Below are 16,899 nucleotides of genomic sequence, written 5' to 3' on the forward strand. Positions count from 1 at the left end.
TATTATTATTATTATTATTATTATTATTATTATTATTATTATTATTATTATTATTATTATTATTATTATTATTATTATATTGCAATAATGAGACATTTTTCATCTGTTGTGCAGCCCTAATGCCAAAGTGAAACAGTCTTTCTAGTAGATAGATAGTCCTCATTACACCACAGACCTGCAGGTACTACTAACAGGCTCAAAATCAGAGATGTGAGTTTCATTGAAACTAAATTATTCAGTGCATATAGTGGGAGGCTTGTCTGAACTTGTAACCGGACACAAATTAACAGCAATGCCACATTATGCAGCGATGGCAAGCATACTGAATTTATAGAGTGTTTAGGCAAAGTTAAGGCAGACTGGTTGAGACAGATGGGGCTAATGTATACAGTCACTGTTTAGCACATAAGTGAGGCAAATGAGGAGAGTTACACTGAAGCTAATTGAAGCAATAACATAATTATCTTTGTTGGAAAAAAATCAGAATAACAGATTTTGTAATCTGCCAGTTCAAGCATAGGTTGAATGCCACTAATTCAAGGTGTATGTGAAATCATGTGACCAATTTCTCTATGATGTAAGCACATCATTGTCTCTAGATTTTATTTATTTATTTTTTTTTAAAGGCCCTTTTGTTTCTAAAGTATATAAATCAAACTTGGCTGGAAACATATTGATATTAAGTATTTTTATATGCTTTGTATAAATGTAATTAAAACAACTCCAGTGCCTTTGTGCCTGTGGGAACGAAGCTAATAAAGCAGATGGTCCTGATGGTAGTTTGACTGTGTGGGTACAAGCATCCCCCAAACAGTAAAAGTATCAATAAATTACTCTTTGGAGCAATATGATGTGTCAAAATAACTTCCATAAGTAAACTCCGGATGACGTGTTAAGCCGAGCTTCCTCTTAGATGTGTGGAGCATTCCAAAACGCTCAACCCCAGAAGGCCTCCTGAGCTCTATAAATTTCTTCGTGGGGCAAATGGACACGTCGGATTAAAATCAGCTGTGATCCGGCATAAATCTCAGCCGTAACTTTCACAAGAAAAACACACAAGAACCCCCTCTCCTTCCTATGATGTCATTCCAAAATAAACAGAGCTAATGTGTGGATTCCAGTACGGCGCAGCTCGAAGTGACAGCGGTGAGTAAGTAAACGAATCGCTTCAGTCTCATATTGGATGCTCATGACCACAGGCACCCGCTTTGTCAGTTGTTCCACCTTCATCCCTTTAATCCCCACAAACCATATAAACGTCTTTTGAAGATGAGTTACACTCCCTCCTGTTTCTTCTATGACTCTTGCTTTTGCCTTTCTACCTGTGAACATGAAAGATTTGTCTTTTCTTTTTTTTTTTGGAGCAACGGCAGCAACAGGCCGGCCCGGGGGGGGGGGGGGGGGGGGGGGGGGGGGGGGCTGCAGGGGGAGTCAGAGAGAGACACAGAGGATAGAGACGGATTGATTTCCTCCTCCAGCAGCTTCAGTTCAAAGCCGGTGAGGAGACTTCAGAGGCACGGCAGGACCTGACATGTCCCCAGCCAGCCTGAGCTGCCTGTCTGTGGGCAGGACTTTCCCTGGGGGGCCCCAGGGCCCGGGACAGTCAGGCGGCACCAAGAAAACAATTATCCAGACAGATGACGAAGGTGTGCATGGGTCACAAATGCACTAATGCCCAAATAAACACAACTTTAAAAGCATACAAAACAAATGAACTTGTTCATGATTTAAACATGATGAACTTGCTATTGTTTTAAAATGTCATGATTAAAAATAAATCGGTAAACCAAACTATTTTATTCCAACAAACTTAATGGTGTTTATCGCAAACTATCAATCTATAAATGAAGGTTATACTGAACTATAGCAAATAATGTAGTTTAAAAGACTTTACTCCTGTAGTTTTCTTAATATAATATGTATTCTGAAATGCAGGTACGCACTGAATGTAAACAAATCACTCTGCTGAAACCCCGTGGAATCTTATCTGCGTATTTTAGTCAACAAAATTAATACATACTAATGCATTTAATAGTCAATCCCAAACTTTTTCATGGATGTCACCATTACTGTGCTATTTTAGTCACTTTGGCTGTTAGGTACACAAATGGTATGCAGAAAAATATGCTGTCATTAAAAAAAAAAAAAAAATGTAAGGACAAATCAGTAAATAATATGAGGAAAAAAAAATGCTGGTTTTGTTTTTCTACTTTATGATATTTTTTTCTTAATTTCAGGCAGACTTCATAAGAACATACTGAGCACCTTTAAATAAAGTCAAACTTCTTAAACTTGTTTAAGACTCTAAATCAGACTCATGTTCATGCTGCTGTTCGGCGTATTGTTTTTATGTTACTAGTGCTTAGCACATTTTTAGTTGATGTTTTTTTCTTAGTTCATATCTTACATCTTATTACTGTTTTTCTTTTACATTTTAATGTTGAATGTAACTGGGACCCTGTGTGCAAAATGTCATTCCACCACATGTACCACATGTGGTGCAAATGACGAAGAAACTCTGAGTCTGAAATGACGTTATTTCTGCCAATTACTGATGTCTAAACAATAAAACTAGTGATGTAAAAAAAAAATAAAAAAATCTACCTCCTTGGGCTAAAACATTTGCACCAACATGCACACTATTCTCCACATACTTTAGAATAATTTGACACTTCCTCTGCATTGTTCAAATATTATTTTTTTATACATTCATTTTTTTTTTTTTTGTAAATGCATATTTATGATTATCAAACACTAATCAGAGTCTCCATGCAGTTCACAACAAACACAGGTTCTGTTCATTCAAACATGTTGTTCAGGACTTCAAATGTGTATGCGTGTATGTATGTATATGTATGTATGTATATAAAAGTATTGTTATTTTGAGTCTCATAAATACACAGACAGTAATCAAGCACAAACGATAGGATTTTAAATGACATTCTACACAATGCAACAATAAACCAGTACTACTTGTTGTTTTATCTATGAGGTAACATCAGAGTAAAACTCACGTTAGTGTGACATAAAAGAAAAAGTGTTGCTCAGGAATTTCCCTAAAGTCTTGCAGCAGTCTGTTTAAAGCATTCCTAAGTTCCTGGAGTTCCTACCTGAAGCTCTGAGCCCTGACTCTGCCTGCTCAGCTTTCTCTGGACAATCGGTGGACCAGTGCTCGGTTCTGATGGTTCGGTGATGGTTCGAGTCTCCTGGCTGGTGACAGGAAGAGCGCATCGCAGACGGCCTGCTGAGTTCAGAGGTTTCACTCCGCACAGTCCGACTTGTGTCTCAGCCTCCACGTTGGTGCATGTCGGTGTGTCTGCAGGCTCCTCCTTGATGAGAGAGAGAGAAAAAGGAAGTTAGTGATTTTTTTTTCTTCTCCACCCTGAAAGAGAAACCGATTAACGCAGGTAGACCGACTGTTTGTGAAGGCAATTACGCTGCAGGTAACAACTCGACGGCGCCATCTGGTGGTCATGAGCTGCAGCGGATTTATTGGGACGGATTTTATAATAAAAGTAGGCAGTTAAAAGTATTCCTAACATGTATTTTAACCAACTTTGTTAGTGGCCATTGTCATAGCATAAATAAACAGGAGACGGATTTTTTTTATTTATTTATTAATTGATGTGAAGCAGAAAATCCCAGGGATGAGACAAATTCAAGCAGCAGAAGGACATATCTTTTCAAAGGCAGTGTAACTTAACATCCAACTGTGAACAGACAAGTGTCATCTGTTATCTTTACCCATTTCTTCTTTTTGGGTCGTGGGGGCTCCTTCATTCAACCTTTATTTAGACAGGTTAATCCCACTGAGTTTTGGTGTCCGTATCCAGAGAGGCGGGGGACACCCTGGGACAGGTCTCCAGTCCATCACAGGGACACAGTGAGACAAATGAGATAAACAACCATTCACTCTCTCACTCACTAGGGATAATTTAGAGTTTCAACCAGCCTAACATGCATGTTTTTTGGTCTGTGGGAGGAAACAGGATTCGATCTGGTGACCTTCTCACTGAGAGGCGGCAGTTCTAACTGTGCCACTGTGCTGCCCAGTCAGGTACTAAAATCCTTCTGACTCCTAATGGAGACCTATTAGTAAATAGTATTTTCTGTGTCAACCAACTTAATTATAAAGCTCAATTACGAACCCACGTTTTTAAAAATACACAATCTATCCCAAATGTTTTCATGCTGCTTTGTGAAAGCACAAAATCCCTCCAGATATATTGGGTTTATTCATCAGCATATGTTTGAAAAAACAAAAAAAGTACTTTCTTTTAAAATGTGTTTTTCCAGGTCTTGTTTCTGAATACATGCACAGCTGTAAGTTTGTACTTCGCATCAGTCAGTATTGTCAACATCATTCAAACTTTTCGCTTGAATGTATTTATTTTTGTTCTGGGTGATACTGTTACAATACAATCTTTTCAGGCAGTGCAAAAATTCAATTAAAATAAAGTTAATATTTTCTTCCCTAGTTATTGTTCTAGTAGCTGCTGTTACTAATACTTAAATATACCTCGCAAAACTAAACAATGAATAAACGGTTAAGGAAAAAAATGCTAACTAAATATAGAAAAAATGCAAATTGCCTTCTGCCATCAGATACAATGGTTCAATGAGGTTCACTATCATTTTTATTTAACCAGTCTCCACATAGTCTCTGTTTGGGACAGGCAAAAAATGTGTGCTGGCATATCTAAAGCTGGTATCAGTTTAGTCTAGTGAAAAAATAACTAACTAAATGGGCTTAACTTGATTTACCACACTTACAGTGCTTTAATATGATATATTTTACAAATCATATGCAGGATTTGTCAAATATAGCAAAGCACTGCAGTGAGAATGAGAAATGTTGCCAAGTGTTTGACAGACCCTGCAGTTAAAGAAGTGGACCGTTCACCACTTCATCACCTGGTCCAGCAGAAAGACCAAATCTCTGAGGAACAAAGAGGTGAACCATCAGCTATCTAAAACAATGTTCAGTTAATGATTTTTTTTTTTAACACAAGTTCCTGAAGAGCGTATGAAATATTATATGAGCCACATTGAAGTTTCTGTAAATGTCATTATGTATCATAATCAGAAACTGTAAAAGCACTTTTTAATTACTGCTTTTGCTTACTAAACCCTAACACCTCAACAACAGCTAAGTAAAATGTTTCACAATAAATAATAATCACAACAGTTCCTCTTGGAACACCAGCATTTAAGTACTTCACATGAACCCCCCTCCTGTTTATCTTAGTTTCATTCACCACCAAAACATTTCCCTTCAGACGATGCGCGTCTTTGAAACAGAAGACATGAATGAGTCTGAGTGAGTCTTTGATGCAGCCGGCTGGTGCCTGGAGTCTGGATCGGACTAAAGCTTGGACTTTAGTCTTCCTCTTCTCATTCCGCTGCTTCCTCTTTTTCTCAGCCACAGGAAGAATTAGATAAAAGTGGGCTTTGAAGACACTGGGAGTCCTATAATTACTTTCTCTTCCTCAGTGTCTGTGCTTCTCTTTCTGGTCTTTTACTGATGCTTTTTTTTTTCATCCCTGTTTTTTCTCCGTCTCAGTAACTTTGTTTTCTTTATTTTTTCTTGCTCCATCCTTTCGTGTCTTCCCTGCATCCTGCACAGCCTCATTGATGTCATTTCAAGGCTTCCTCCCTAAAAAAAATATAAAAAATAAGGATGAAGAGAAGAAATTACACAAGAAGACGATGAGGCGGAGGTGACAAGCGTGAAGAGTTTTGCAAAGAGAATGGGGGCAGGTGTGTCACAGGCTGGACAATAACATATCAATGAATTTTTACTTAATATGATGGATTTAAAAAAAAAAAAAAGCTCTGCAGATGAATATTAAACACAAGGACTTTGATTTGAAGTAAAGTATTACAAACTCAACAAGATGATGAAGTTCATTTAATAGGATATATTAGAACACATTAAATTGAGTGTAACGTATGTACATTCATCTCATGCTGTAAACTGTGTATCTTGAATACAGAAGAACAGCATTTGATCATTTATGTTTTCATTGCTCATTTAATCATTTACTACATTGACATGGATTGAGCCATGTGGCACCAGCTTCATCTCTTCTTGTATTATTGATAACAGACCAAAGAAGTGTATGAAAGTGAGGTCCACAGCATTTATTCACAAAATCATGGATCAAACCTTAATAAAGAGTATTTTTAAATCATTCCATTACCGTACAAGCTGGATGCTCCAGGTTGTTTTAGGAATTGGTTTTCCAAAACATGCATGCTAGGCTGTTTTCAGGTGCAGGCCTTCCCAGCAAAAGAGATCTGTGATCTCTTGGTTTGCTAAATGAAGGTTAATAAAAAGTAACAGTTTTTCAAATGCAAGTTACTCAGGTGGTTTCCAAATGTATTTACTGGGCATTTTGCTGGTGTCTCATCAATACATAAACATTTCTAAATGATTTCATAATCAATAATTGTATTATTAACATAGAAGGAAATGACAAACAGTTTTGCCATTTTTTTAAAAGGATGCTTCAAAAATCCTAGACTTTCTTGTACTCTTTAAATGTAGCTTCAAGCAATATTTCTAAAGACTTTCTGAATGCTTGTAAAAGTTTTTTTTTTTTAACATTGTCAGGAAGGTTGTTGTTGTTTTTTAATAAGCTGCTTATCTTGGAGCTGTGAATGACTCGGGCATCAAAAGGCTTCTAAACAACTTTTGTGTTGGCACACACCAGACAAACCATCAAAGAACTCAGCCGGTCCAAAGATACAGTTCAAGTACAAAAGCTGGACTGAACAGAGGGTGAAAAAGTGGTCAAAGTTCAAAATATATAAATGATAATAAAAGACTCTCATAGATCCTAAAGAACCACTGAGTACCCACTAAAATTGGGCAGAATGACAGCTTAGTGGTTAGCACTGTTATCTCACAGCAAGAAGCTCCTGCTCAATCCCCAGCTGAATCTTCCGGGTCGAGTTATGTTCTCCTTGTGTTTGTGTGAGTTTTTCCTGGGTTTCCTCCCACAGTCCAAAAACGTGAATGCTAGACTGCCTTCAGGCCTGGGTCTTCCTTGCAAAATAGATCTGTCAAAATAGATCCCAATGGTATTCACCTGGTTAAATAAATAAAGGTTAATAAAAAAAACGTGTAAATGCCACTAAAACGCAGACCTAAAATAAATTGCTTTCTTGAACCATTTGAAGTAGCCTACAATCAAAAGCTCGGTCTCTCTGAAAAGGCGACATTAATTTTTTTTTTTTTTTTTACCTCAGCGGTCAAAATATTTTAACTATAACATCTACAGTAGTTGATATCCAGTGACTATTATTGTCTCTGGAGAGACCAAAGATCGATCTAGTTGATTAAAAGAGGTGACAGTCAAAATGGGAGGACCAAACAGACATTTTTGCTGTTTGAATTTCATCCATCCCATATACTAAAACTGTGTGAGAGGCAGGGGACACCCTGGACAGGTCTCCAGTCCATCACAGAGACACATAGAGACAAACGAGACAAACAACCATTCACTCTCTCACTCACACCTAGTTACCAATTAGCCTAACTTGCATGTTTTTGGTCTGTGGAAGGAAACTGCACCGCCCACTAATTAAATGTTGGTATTTAAATCTGAAACCCTGGTGGAATATATGAGGCTTTGTATTCAAATGTAAGAACCACAAACTTTTAGAGTGTCAGAAAATGTCAAAGCAGAAATCATCCTGGTTTCCATCAGTTCATCCGTTCTTCTTGTTCAACATAATTGTGCGGCTTTAGCCTTGTCCATCTGTCTTAGGGGGAGATGTATAGTGTAATAATGTAACGTGGAAAGGCTGCCAAATAATGTTCCTGTTTCTACGCCATAATATTTTATAGAATATTCTCAAAGAAACCATGCTAAACTAATTTAGTTTGTATTTATGTTAACTTGTTGACCTCTCATAACTTGTGGGTTATATTCAGTGTTTGCACAGTCTTAAGATCAACATTATATTTTGCTGTGCTGTATCATGCAGAGGAATACAGCAGCTGCCTCCGATGGGATGTTCTGTTCTTGACCCTTCTCAGGCCCAATTTGTTTACTTCAGTCCAAGAAAAAAACGGTAGTAATCTTAGACCTATGCTAGTGAATTGTACTGTAATTTTATGAGGACTTTAAATGGTAATAAAAAACAAAAATGGTAATAAAAGCAGCATTTTTATGCTTACCCCAAAAGTCTTGTATTCTAGATGTTGGCTTAAATATGTGGTTCATTCTGTTCAAATAAAACCAAAATGACATCATAATCAACAAAAAACAACCTCTGACAGACTGTGTGACCTTGTTATTACTCCTCTATGCCTCGGCCACATTGTTTGTGAGACACACACACACACACACATGCACACACACGTACACACAAAGCCTCCAGCTACCCTTCAACATGGAAGCAAAGAAGTGGTTGCCATGGAAACTGCCAGGTCAGCTAACCTACTTTTACATGAATGAAAGACATTGGCTGATGGGAAAAAGAGAGGTGTATGTTATAGGTTACCCTCAACCCCCTCCATTTGTCTTGCACACACACACATTTATTACATGGTGTTATTTATGAAGAAGAAAGACGAGAATGTGAAACTTTAGTAAACGTTTTTTTTTTTCATTTATTGTCAGTGTCCACATCATCCTTTGCAGGGTCGACGGGCCGGAGGCGGAATACACCAGACAGGTCACCGGTGCAGCACGGGAACACAGAAACAGCTTTGGGGAACCTTTTTGTGTAAAACAGGGCCATGCTGATTATCAGCAGTGAAGGAAAACAACGTGAAAGAACTGAAATTAGCATGCAGGGTGAACAAAGTTCGTGTTTTTTCCTATAACTTCCTTAATCAGGATTTCTCAAAGGACGACATGCATTCCATAAATAACCACACTGCAGTTGTAAAAACAATCAATTTGCTGCAGTCCACTATGCTGCATAATTTGCTGCACAACCCTAAATGCTCATGGGACATAACAGACTTTTCTTGGGTCTTAAGGAACTTGGGTACCACTAACAAGCTACTGTTTAAACCTTGAGAAGAATAAATACAAGAACAAATGGATTAGTTATAGCTCACATAATGTTTAAATATGATGGTAAGATTCCAATACTTGAGTCTTTTTCATGTACTTAAAGCATACAGAGCATATAGTTGGTTGATGTTCCTAAATAATGTGTTCGGGTCAAACAGCATCCACATTTATGCTGCTTCCTACAGGGAGCCATGCCTTTCCCACTAAAATGGATCAAGGGGATTTTTCATCCAATAATTATTTTTGTTCACTTCCTCTAGTTCCGCTCTAATTCTGAATCAGTGGCTGCAGAGAATTGTGTTAAACAGACGAAAGGCACACGGTGTAAGACATGAGTGGCTTTGATAAAGACAGAATAACTGAGAGCCACACACACACACTCACACACATGCATCATGAATGTGGGCTTATTGCCAGCCACCATGGGCCACTGCATCAGTGAGGCATTCAAAATCAGGGCCTGACAACAACAAAAGCTCACAGGTTTTTAGAGACTGATTTGGCGTGGCATTGCAATGTTCTGCAGCCACGGAGATGGAAATAGACTTATGAGAATTGACATGTTTCTGCAGATGGAATGCAAGGAGAAAATGTGCTGAGAGTATCCAAGTTACCCTTCTAATGCTCCGAACACTTTACACTGATTTACTGTGACTTTTGTTTTCTCTATAGTTAAAGAAAAAAATGTTTTTTGTGCTCTCTGAGGATCTATTGTGACAAGTTATCTGGTATTTGGATAAATAAATAAAAAAGTTTGCATTTCTTTAGATTTATCTTTGTAAATTTGTGCTGTATTAAAGCATCCTGCTATCACAGCAAAAAGTTGATAATGTTATTGCCCGTGTGTTTATAGTCCATTTTATTGGCAAATATTCCCTGAATCATTGCACATATTTAATGGAAACTTTCAGGAAATTATCATTGGATGTACATTCACAACTTAGTCAGTTCAGTTCAAGATGGCTGCCACAGCTACGTGATCTTATAAAACCCAGAAGTCAGTTTTAGCACTACTGAGATAAATTTTGGTGGTGGCAGCAGAGACCGATCCCCAACTTATACTCTGAAAACAAACTGATCACATGAGCACGGCTGTCATAACTTTAACTATTGGAGTCTATTGTGTCTGTCAGCAAAATATCTCATGAAACACTAAAAGGAGTAGCATCGATTTTGGATGCTACAGCTGGTCGACTTTAGCAACAACAAAAAATGGCAATAACTCAGTCCATTTTCCAGATTTTGAGCAAATGGTGGTAGTAGCTGAGAGTCATCCTCAACACGTACTTTGAGCTACAACAAATTTTGCAAGAACGCACGAGATTGTGCACAACGTCATTTACAACATTTGACCAAAATGACTACAACGCTGTCCCTCGTCATCATAAGATGAACTTAGTTTAACACTCTGGGATGATTTCTAAAGGAATTACATTTTTTCTTCACTTTTCTTTATTTTTTTTTTAATAGAAGCTTTTATTCTGTCAAATTAAGAACTCAAACTTAAGTATTAAAAATATTAAAACGCCATTTACTACATAGACAACGACTAATAAGCGCTCACCCACGTTTCTTTCTTTCTCATCTTTTTTGTTGTTATTGTATTTCTAAGCGGTACACCCAGAGTTTTTCATGGTGGGTGGTAAATCATGGGCCCACCCCTGGATGAGGAAGGCATCATTTCAGTCACACACACACACACATGCTCACATGAAAGAAAACACACACACACTCACACACAGACATTTGCCTTAATTATTCCCTACCCCTCCTAAATGTGGGAGCAGAGCAGGTCTGAACAGGTGGACAAGCAAAGCAAAACTTTGGTCTTGGCTGTTGAACAACATACACACACACGTTCTTGTAAATGTACTTTTTGGGGACTTTGCATTGACTTCCATTCATTTTCTATAGCTTAACCCTGACCCTTAAACCTAACCATTACCAGTACATGCCTAAACCCTAACCCATCTGTAATTCACATCTTAGTCCTAAACCTACCCCCCCAAACAAGACTTTTCCTTATGGGGACCTGGCTTGATCCCCGTAAAGAGCATGGCTCCCAAAATGCGTTTTCTTTTTGTAAAACAATGGCCCCTACAAGTTTACCTGAAACAAAAATGCACACACACACACACACAAACACACATACATACACATTGTCGCCATCCCAACAATCCAAAAGACATTCCACTGATCACCTGAAACATTTGCCAACAACCCTCGTCTAATCTCAGCTCTAACAGCCACACTAAAGCTTTAAATTATGTGGATTTGTGATGTGGCGCTTTAAACACTCATTACAACTTACAGGTCATACACACAGAGAAAGACATGCTTTCTAATTATTCATTTGACTTGTCATGGTATCCTAAAATCAGTGGTGACCATTAGACAAAAAAAAAACCCAAGTTTAATTATTATTAAAATAAAAATCCAAATCTGTGAATGACAAAAACCGAATGTGAATGTTTGCTTTCAGGATCTGGTGCAACCTCTGTTTGCAGCAGAACATCACTGGATAAATGTCCAGTTGTTTGTTTTAATCGTTTACACATAAGAGCTTGATTTTGGCTTCAAAATTCACAAAACATGTTTGCACTAATCTTAATAAACATAATTCATGAACATTCAGAGAGATCTTTACTTGCTGTTAAACTAGGCAGACTTATTGCTTTGTATACTTTCAAACACTTTGTTTTTGGGCTATTTGTTGGTTTATCATTCCTGGGCATTTTGAAATAAATTTGTTAAATATTCTTCATTTAAATACAGTTTGGCTGCAGATCGATGGAGTCCAAACACTTTATAGATGGATATGTAACCAGTTTCAGCTTGGATATTATACAACTCTACTAAACCTATTTATTGATGTCACAACACATCAGTGCTTAGATTTTCACACTGTTCAGTTTTTTGTTTTTGTTTTTGCTTTTATATAAAATGCTCAAAAAATTGTCATCTATACAATGAAGATGCAAATTTTACTTAAAAAAATAAATAAATTGATAACCAACCGCCCCGTACTCACAGAAAATATGCTTTGCTAACACAAATAAATTATAAAATAGATGACTTTTGAGCTGTTTTCCTGTTAAAATGGGACATTTTAAAAAAATATTCCTTGTCACATTTTAAGAGTTAAATGAACCCTGAATATTTTTGGGGTTATAATTTGCAGAGGGCAGCATGGTGGCTCAGTTGTTAAAGCTGCTACCTCTCAGTCAGAAGGTTGCTGGATGAATCCCAGTATACCAGTTTCCTCTCACAGACCAAAAACATGCATGTTAGGCTGATTTGTAACTAAATTGTCCCTAAGTGTGAGTGAGAGAGTGATGGTTGTTTCTCATTTGTCTCCATAAGTGTCCTTGTGATGGATGGATGGATATAATCAGCAGAAAAATATAAAAAAGGTTTGTTGTTCACAAACATGTTTTTTTAATATTTGCTTTGTCTTGTTTCAAGGGAGAAATGGTGAAGATGGCAAACCATTGCAAAGTTAAAAGCTAAAAATTGAAATTGACATCAAAACAGATGAAACAGAATCAGCACAACACAAGTCCAGCTTGTGATTATCATTTAGTAATAGTAAACTTTATAAAAGCTCCAAGTTCTCTTAAAAAAGACAAAACAATACGCTTGAGTTTGAGCTGGATTTTATTTCATGAAGTGGATTCTACCAAGCTCAGAAAACCCCCGAGAACTCAATAAAATACAAATAAAATAAATAAAAAACATGTCAAATCCCACAACAAATACCTGTACATTATAGGGCGTTCTGGTCTAACAAAGCTTCATATATAAAAATAAACCAGTGATGTTGTCTCCTTTTGAGGCCAAATTTGTTTTTATGGTTAGCTGGATAAGCTTTTGTCAATAATATTACTTAATTTATTAGTTTAGACGGTTTTTATATAACTTTAACATTTCTAAAATCTAATTGAATATACAAGAATGGCCACCAGGTGTCGCCAGAAACCACATTTTGCAGAGTCGTCAGATGGACGCGGTTTCCACGGCAATGAAATCCGATCCTGCCTCACATCAGAATATTGACTCACTGCATAAAATATGTCATTTAATCTAGTTTTATATGGCTTTTGTGTAGGGAGTTTGATTATATACGTGATAAACATGATAAAAAAACTGGACAAACTTGAGCTCAATGAACTTCTGTTTTCCAAACTGGATCCTCAGAAGGTTCTGGTTCTGATCGGCGCATAAAACTGTGAGCAGGTATAGATGTGTGAGCTGGACAGGAAACGAGAAAAAAAACAAAAAGTTTAGTAGTCCTGAGCGGCAGAGGAGCATGCATGTGGTGGTTGGTAGGTTTTCTGGTGAGAGCGCGCGCACGCGCCGCAATTCTGATGGGCGCGCGGAAGATGATGATGAGAGCGTGACCTCACCGCTTTCTGCACAGCTGCTGGAGAGAGGAGGAGACGCTCGGAGAGCCACGGACAAACCGAAAACACGCCGAAGGAGACACGGAGAGGTCCAGGACTGCCAGGACTTCGGGGGGAAAAGAGGGGGGACGCCGTCCGCGGTGGACACCTTTCGCTGGTTCACCCCCCCACCAGAATGCTCTGCGCTCCCGGATCGTTTCCACGGTACGAGAAGAAAAAGTCCCCGCGGCGTCTCCGCGAACACTGAAGCCCAGATGCTCGCCCTCTCCGCCGACATGGACGACTCCTCGTCGCTGCTGGATCTGTTGGAGTGCTCGGTGTGCCTGGAGCGCCTGGACACCACGGCCAAGGTGCTGCCGTGCCAGCACACCTTCTGCCGCCGCTGCCTGGAGAACATCGTCAGCTCCAGGAACGAGCTCCGCTGCCCGGAGTGCCGCATCCTGGTGGACTGCGGGGTGGACGACCTGCCCGCCAACATCCTCCTGGTTCGGCTCCTGGACGGGATCAAGCAGCGGCCGCAGCGGGGGGGCGGCAGCAGGCAGTCCCTGGCAGGGGGGTCGCTGCAGGGGTGTGCAGCCGGGATATCAGCCTCCCCTCCGGGCACTGCAGTCAGAGAGCTGCCGGTGTCCACCAGGAGCTCCCCTGTCAAGGTTAGACACTTTCTGCTTTATCTTGTTTTTGTATATATAACCAGCTGCACGTTGCTGCTCATGCACAGAATCTGGTTGAAGAAAGTTTTTAAGAACTTTTTTTGGGAAAAAAAAAAAAAGTTTTGCACTGATCTATTACAGCATGGGGAAATCGAGCTAACTTTGAAACAAGAAAACATTTTACAAAAGTGTTATAGCTGACCTGATGTAGAAGCTGCACCATATTGAGATATGATGACAATATAAGTTGCCATAAACACATTTCCCCTCGCTTTATCATCTAAAGCAGATGTGAGCATCAAGGCCAGAGGTGATCAAATATATTATTATGCAGAACATGAGCGCATGGGACTTGAAATCTATATTTAAAGTATTGCACTCTATGATTTTCAATGTATTGTGCAGCCCTGCCTGCTGTTACCTCATGACTGGGATTTTGCTATTAATATTTGCTATATAATTGCTAATAGTGTGTTTTTTAATGTGGCATATTTACCTGAGTTGAAAGAGAGGGTAAAAGTGAAAGGTTGAACAGGCCAGTACATTCAGCTCCATGTTTAGGTCCAGTTGTTGCAGGTTTCATATCTCCCACTCATCTGGAGCTGAATGGAGTCTTGTTTACTTCCTGTCCAGTGTATTATCTGTTGCCTTAAAGAATGTGACTGCAATGTGGCGGTAAGATGTGATATCAGCAGCAGCGCTGAGCTTCAGAAATGTTGATTGCCTTTCCTTGCCTTCAGTTGAAATCTAAAAAAAAAAAAAAAACAATTTGTGAAGAAGCAGGAATATCTGGTTGTATTGTGGAATGAAAAGTGTGTCTGTTTGTCAGCGTGCTGGTTTTATTTGGAATTTTTTGTCAATGGTATCTTGTTGGAAGAAACTGTGTTTTATGGACTCTGAGTTTATAAAATACATCACGCTGTTCTGTCATTTAAAATGCCACAACCTTTAAACTTTACTAGACCTATACAGTAGCTCCAAAAGCACACGGAGAGTTTAGTTGTGAGGCAACGAGAGGGATGCAATACAGTTTGCAAATGAAAGTGCTGCTAATCCTCCTCCCATGTTGAGGAGTTGAATTGTCCAGCAAGCTGACCATTGATTAAAGTGTAGCTCTTTATTGTGATAAGGTGCAGCAGCATTTATCCACTGAGTGAAATTTCCACTGTAAGAAACAATAAAAGAGAAACGGCACCATTAATGGGGGGGAATTGGGCAGACATAAAGGAACTCTGTAAAAGCCAATTACAAACATTCCTCTTTGATTATGAATTAAGCAATGTCGAAAGTTGTTCTGTTTTAAAGCACAAAGTGGCATTTTGATTTACAGTTTATATAAGATGGAAGTCAGAAAGTATTATACACGATGTGATTCTCTTGTTGTGTCCACTCTGCTCTTGTTTTAGGGCCTCATGAGGAGGCACTCCACGGTGTGCTTGGCTTTTATTGCCACACATTCTCACCCTTAAATGTACACACACGCCTGTAGCCGCTACCTTCAATTCACTGCAGACACTTTGCCCAAGTCTCCTCCAGGCACTACTGGGTCCTGGGCTTTGTGGTAAACGTGTAAATTAATCTCCTCACTGAGGTGCACACATGCGGCTGCACATGTGTGTGTGCATGCTGTTTGGCTGCAGATCTGTTTGCACACAAAGAGCAGGGGTCTTGAAGCGTTAACTCTGTGTTTGAGGTAATGCTGCACTGTACTACTAAATTTATACACACAGTTACTGAAGGAGTCCTAGAGGTAAAACAAAGCCCTCTGTTTCAAGAGGTGAGGTTTCTAGATGAGGATGAATGTGTTGCCATGGGAAGGGAAGCAGAGGAATGCAAGCTGAGTCAGCAGAAAAACCAGTCATTCCTCCTGCTGTGCTCCTTTTGGCTTCTGTTGCTGACTTAGTACCACGTTACAAGTTATCAAAGCTGAAAATGTTTTTTTTTTTGCAAAGCGTGAAATAAAACACCAATAAAGAACACTAATCGTGACGTTAATATTGCTCAAAAGGTTATATTTCATACTTGTCTTAGTTTAGATTTTTTTGTTTTTCATTGAAAGCTGGAATCTTAGTCAACTATTTGTACGTCTGAAGTCCTTCAGTTTTACAGAAGCTTGTTTTTTTTTAATTGTTCAATGAATCAGACAATTTCACTTGTTCTATCTTTTGGACAACGGCAATCCATTTTCATCCGTGCGCAGCTCAGTTATGTCTGTTTTTATTCATCATGATCAATTTGGATTGTGATGCTGAAAATCTCACCTTCTTATACAATCCGCTTTCAAGTTATTCACACATGAGCAGCAAATGAAAAACGGTCTGGAATTATGTTCAACACCAGATAAATCTCCAGTGGATGAGGCATGCGAGCAGAAAAGACCACAATAAGAGTTTAGAAACAAAGCCACTGGACTTGTAAGATGTTTGTCTTCCCAGTCGAGGAGCTTTTTCAGTTCCAAACCAGAGCTTGTAGAGTTTCAAGCTTTAAACTGCATGTGACATTGAAACTCGGTGCTTTATAGTTTTTGTCTCCCGTCACAGAGCCAAGAGGGGGATTGGAAATGGCTTCCATCCATCTGTCCATCTGTCCATCTTGTGAGTTGGATAACTTTAAAAAAATACGTGACTTTAGGTGTGTGGCTACATTTAGATGTAAGAAAGTTTCCTGTCAAAAAATTGGGTTGCCATATCAAAATCCATTATGGCTGCCGTCATATACTGCACGTCTGCCCATGTCTATCCAAGTCTGTGGGCAATTCTGCAGGAAAACAATCACTGCAACAACCAGACAAGATACTGCTTGTAAAAAAAA

The 16,899-nt window shown here is 38.8% G+C and overlaps 2 protein-coding genes across 2 annotated transcripts in view; one reads left to right on the plus strand and one right to left on the minus strand.

Annotated features, from left to right (window-relative positions):
- edar (ectodysplasin A receptor) overlaps window positions 1-3,308 on the minus strand; it is a 124,800-nt gene extending 121,492 nt beyond the window's left edge. The window contains exon 1 of the mRNA XM_037686901.1: window positions 3,111-3,308. The gene's annotated coding sequence lies outside the window, so the exon portion shown is untranslated. The remainder of the gene's footprint in view (window positions 1-3,110) is intronic.
- Window positions 3,309-13,375: 10,067 nt separating this feature from the next.
- LOC119419557 (E3 ubiquitin-protein ligase SH3RF3-like) overlaps window positions 13,376-16,899 on the plus strand; it is a 111,221-nt gene continuing 107,697 nt past the window's right edge. The window contains exon 1 of the mRNA XM_037686902.1: window positions 13,376-14,088. Coding sequence (XP_037542830.1) covers window positions 13,693-14,088 — 396 coding nt within the window. The 5' untranslated portion in view covers window positions 13,376-13,692. The remainder of the gene's footprint in view (window positions 14,089-16,899) is intronic.

The sequence above is a fragment of the Nematolebias whitei genome, chromosome 13 (genome assembly GCF_014905685.2).
Source record: "Nematolebias whitei isolate Nwh7 chromosome 13, NemWhi1, whole genome shotgun sequence".
In the NCBI taxonomy this organism is placed as follows: Eukaryota; Metazoa; Chordata; class Actinopteri; order Cyprinodontiformes; family Rivulidae; genus Nematolebias; species Nematolebias whitei.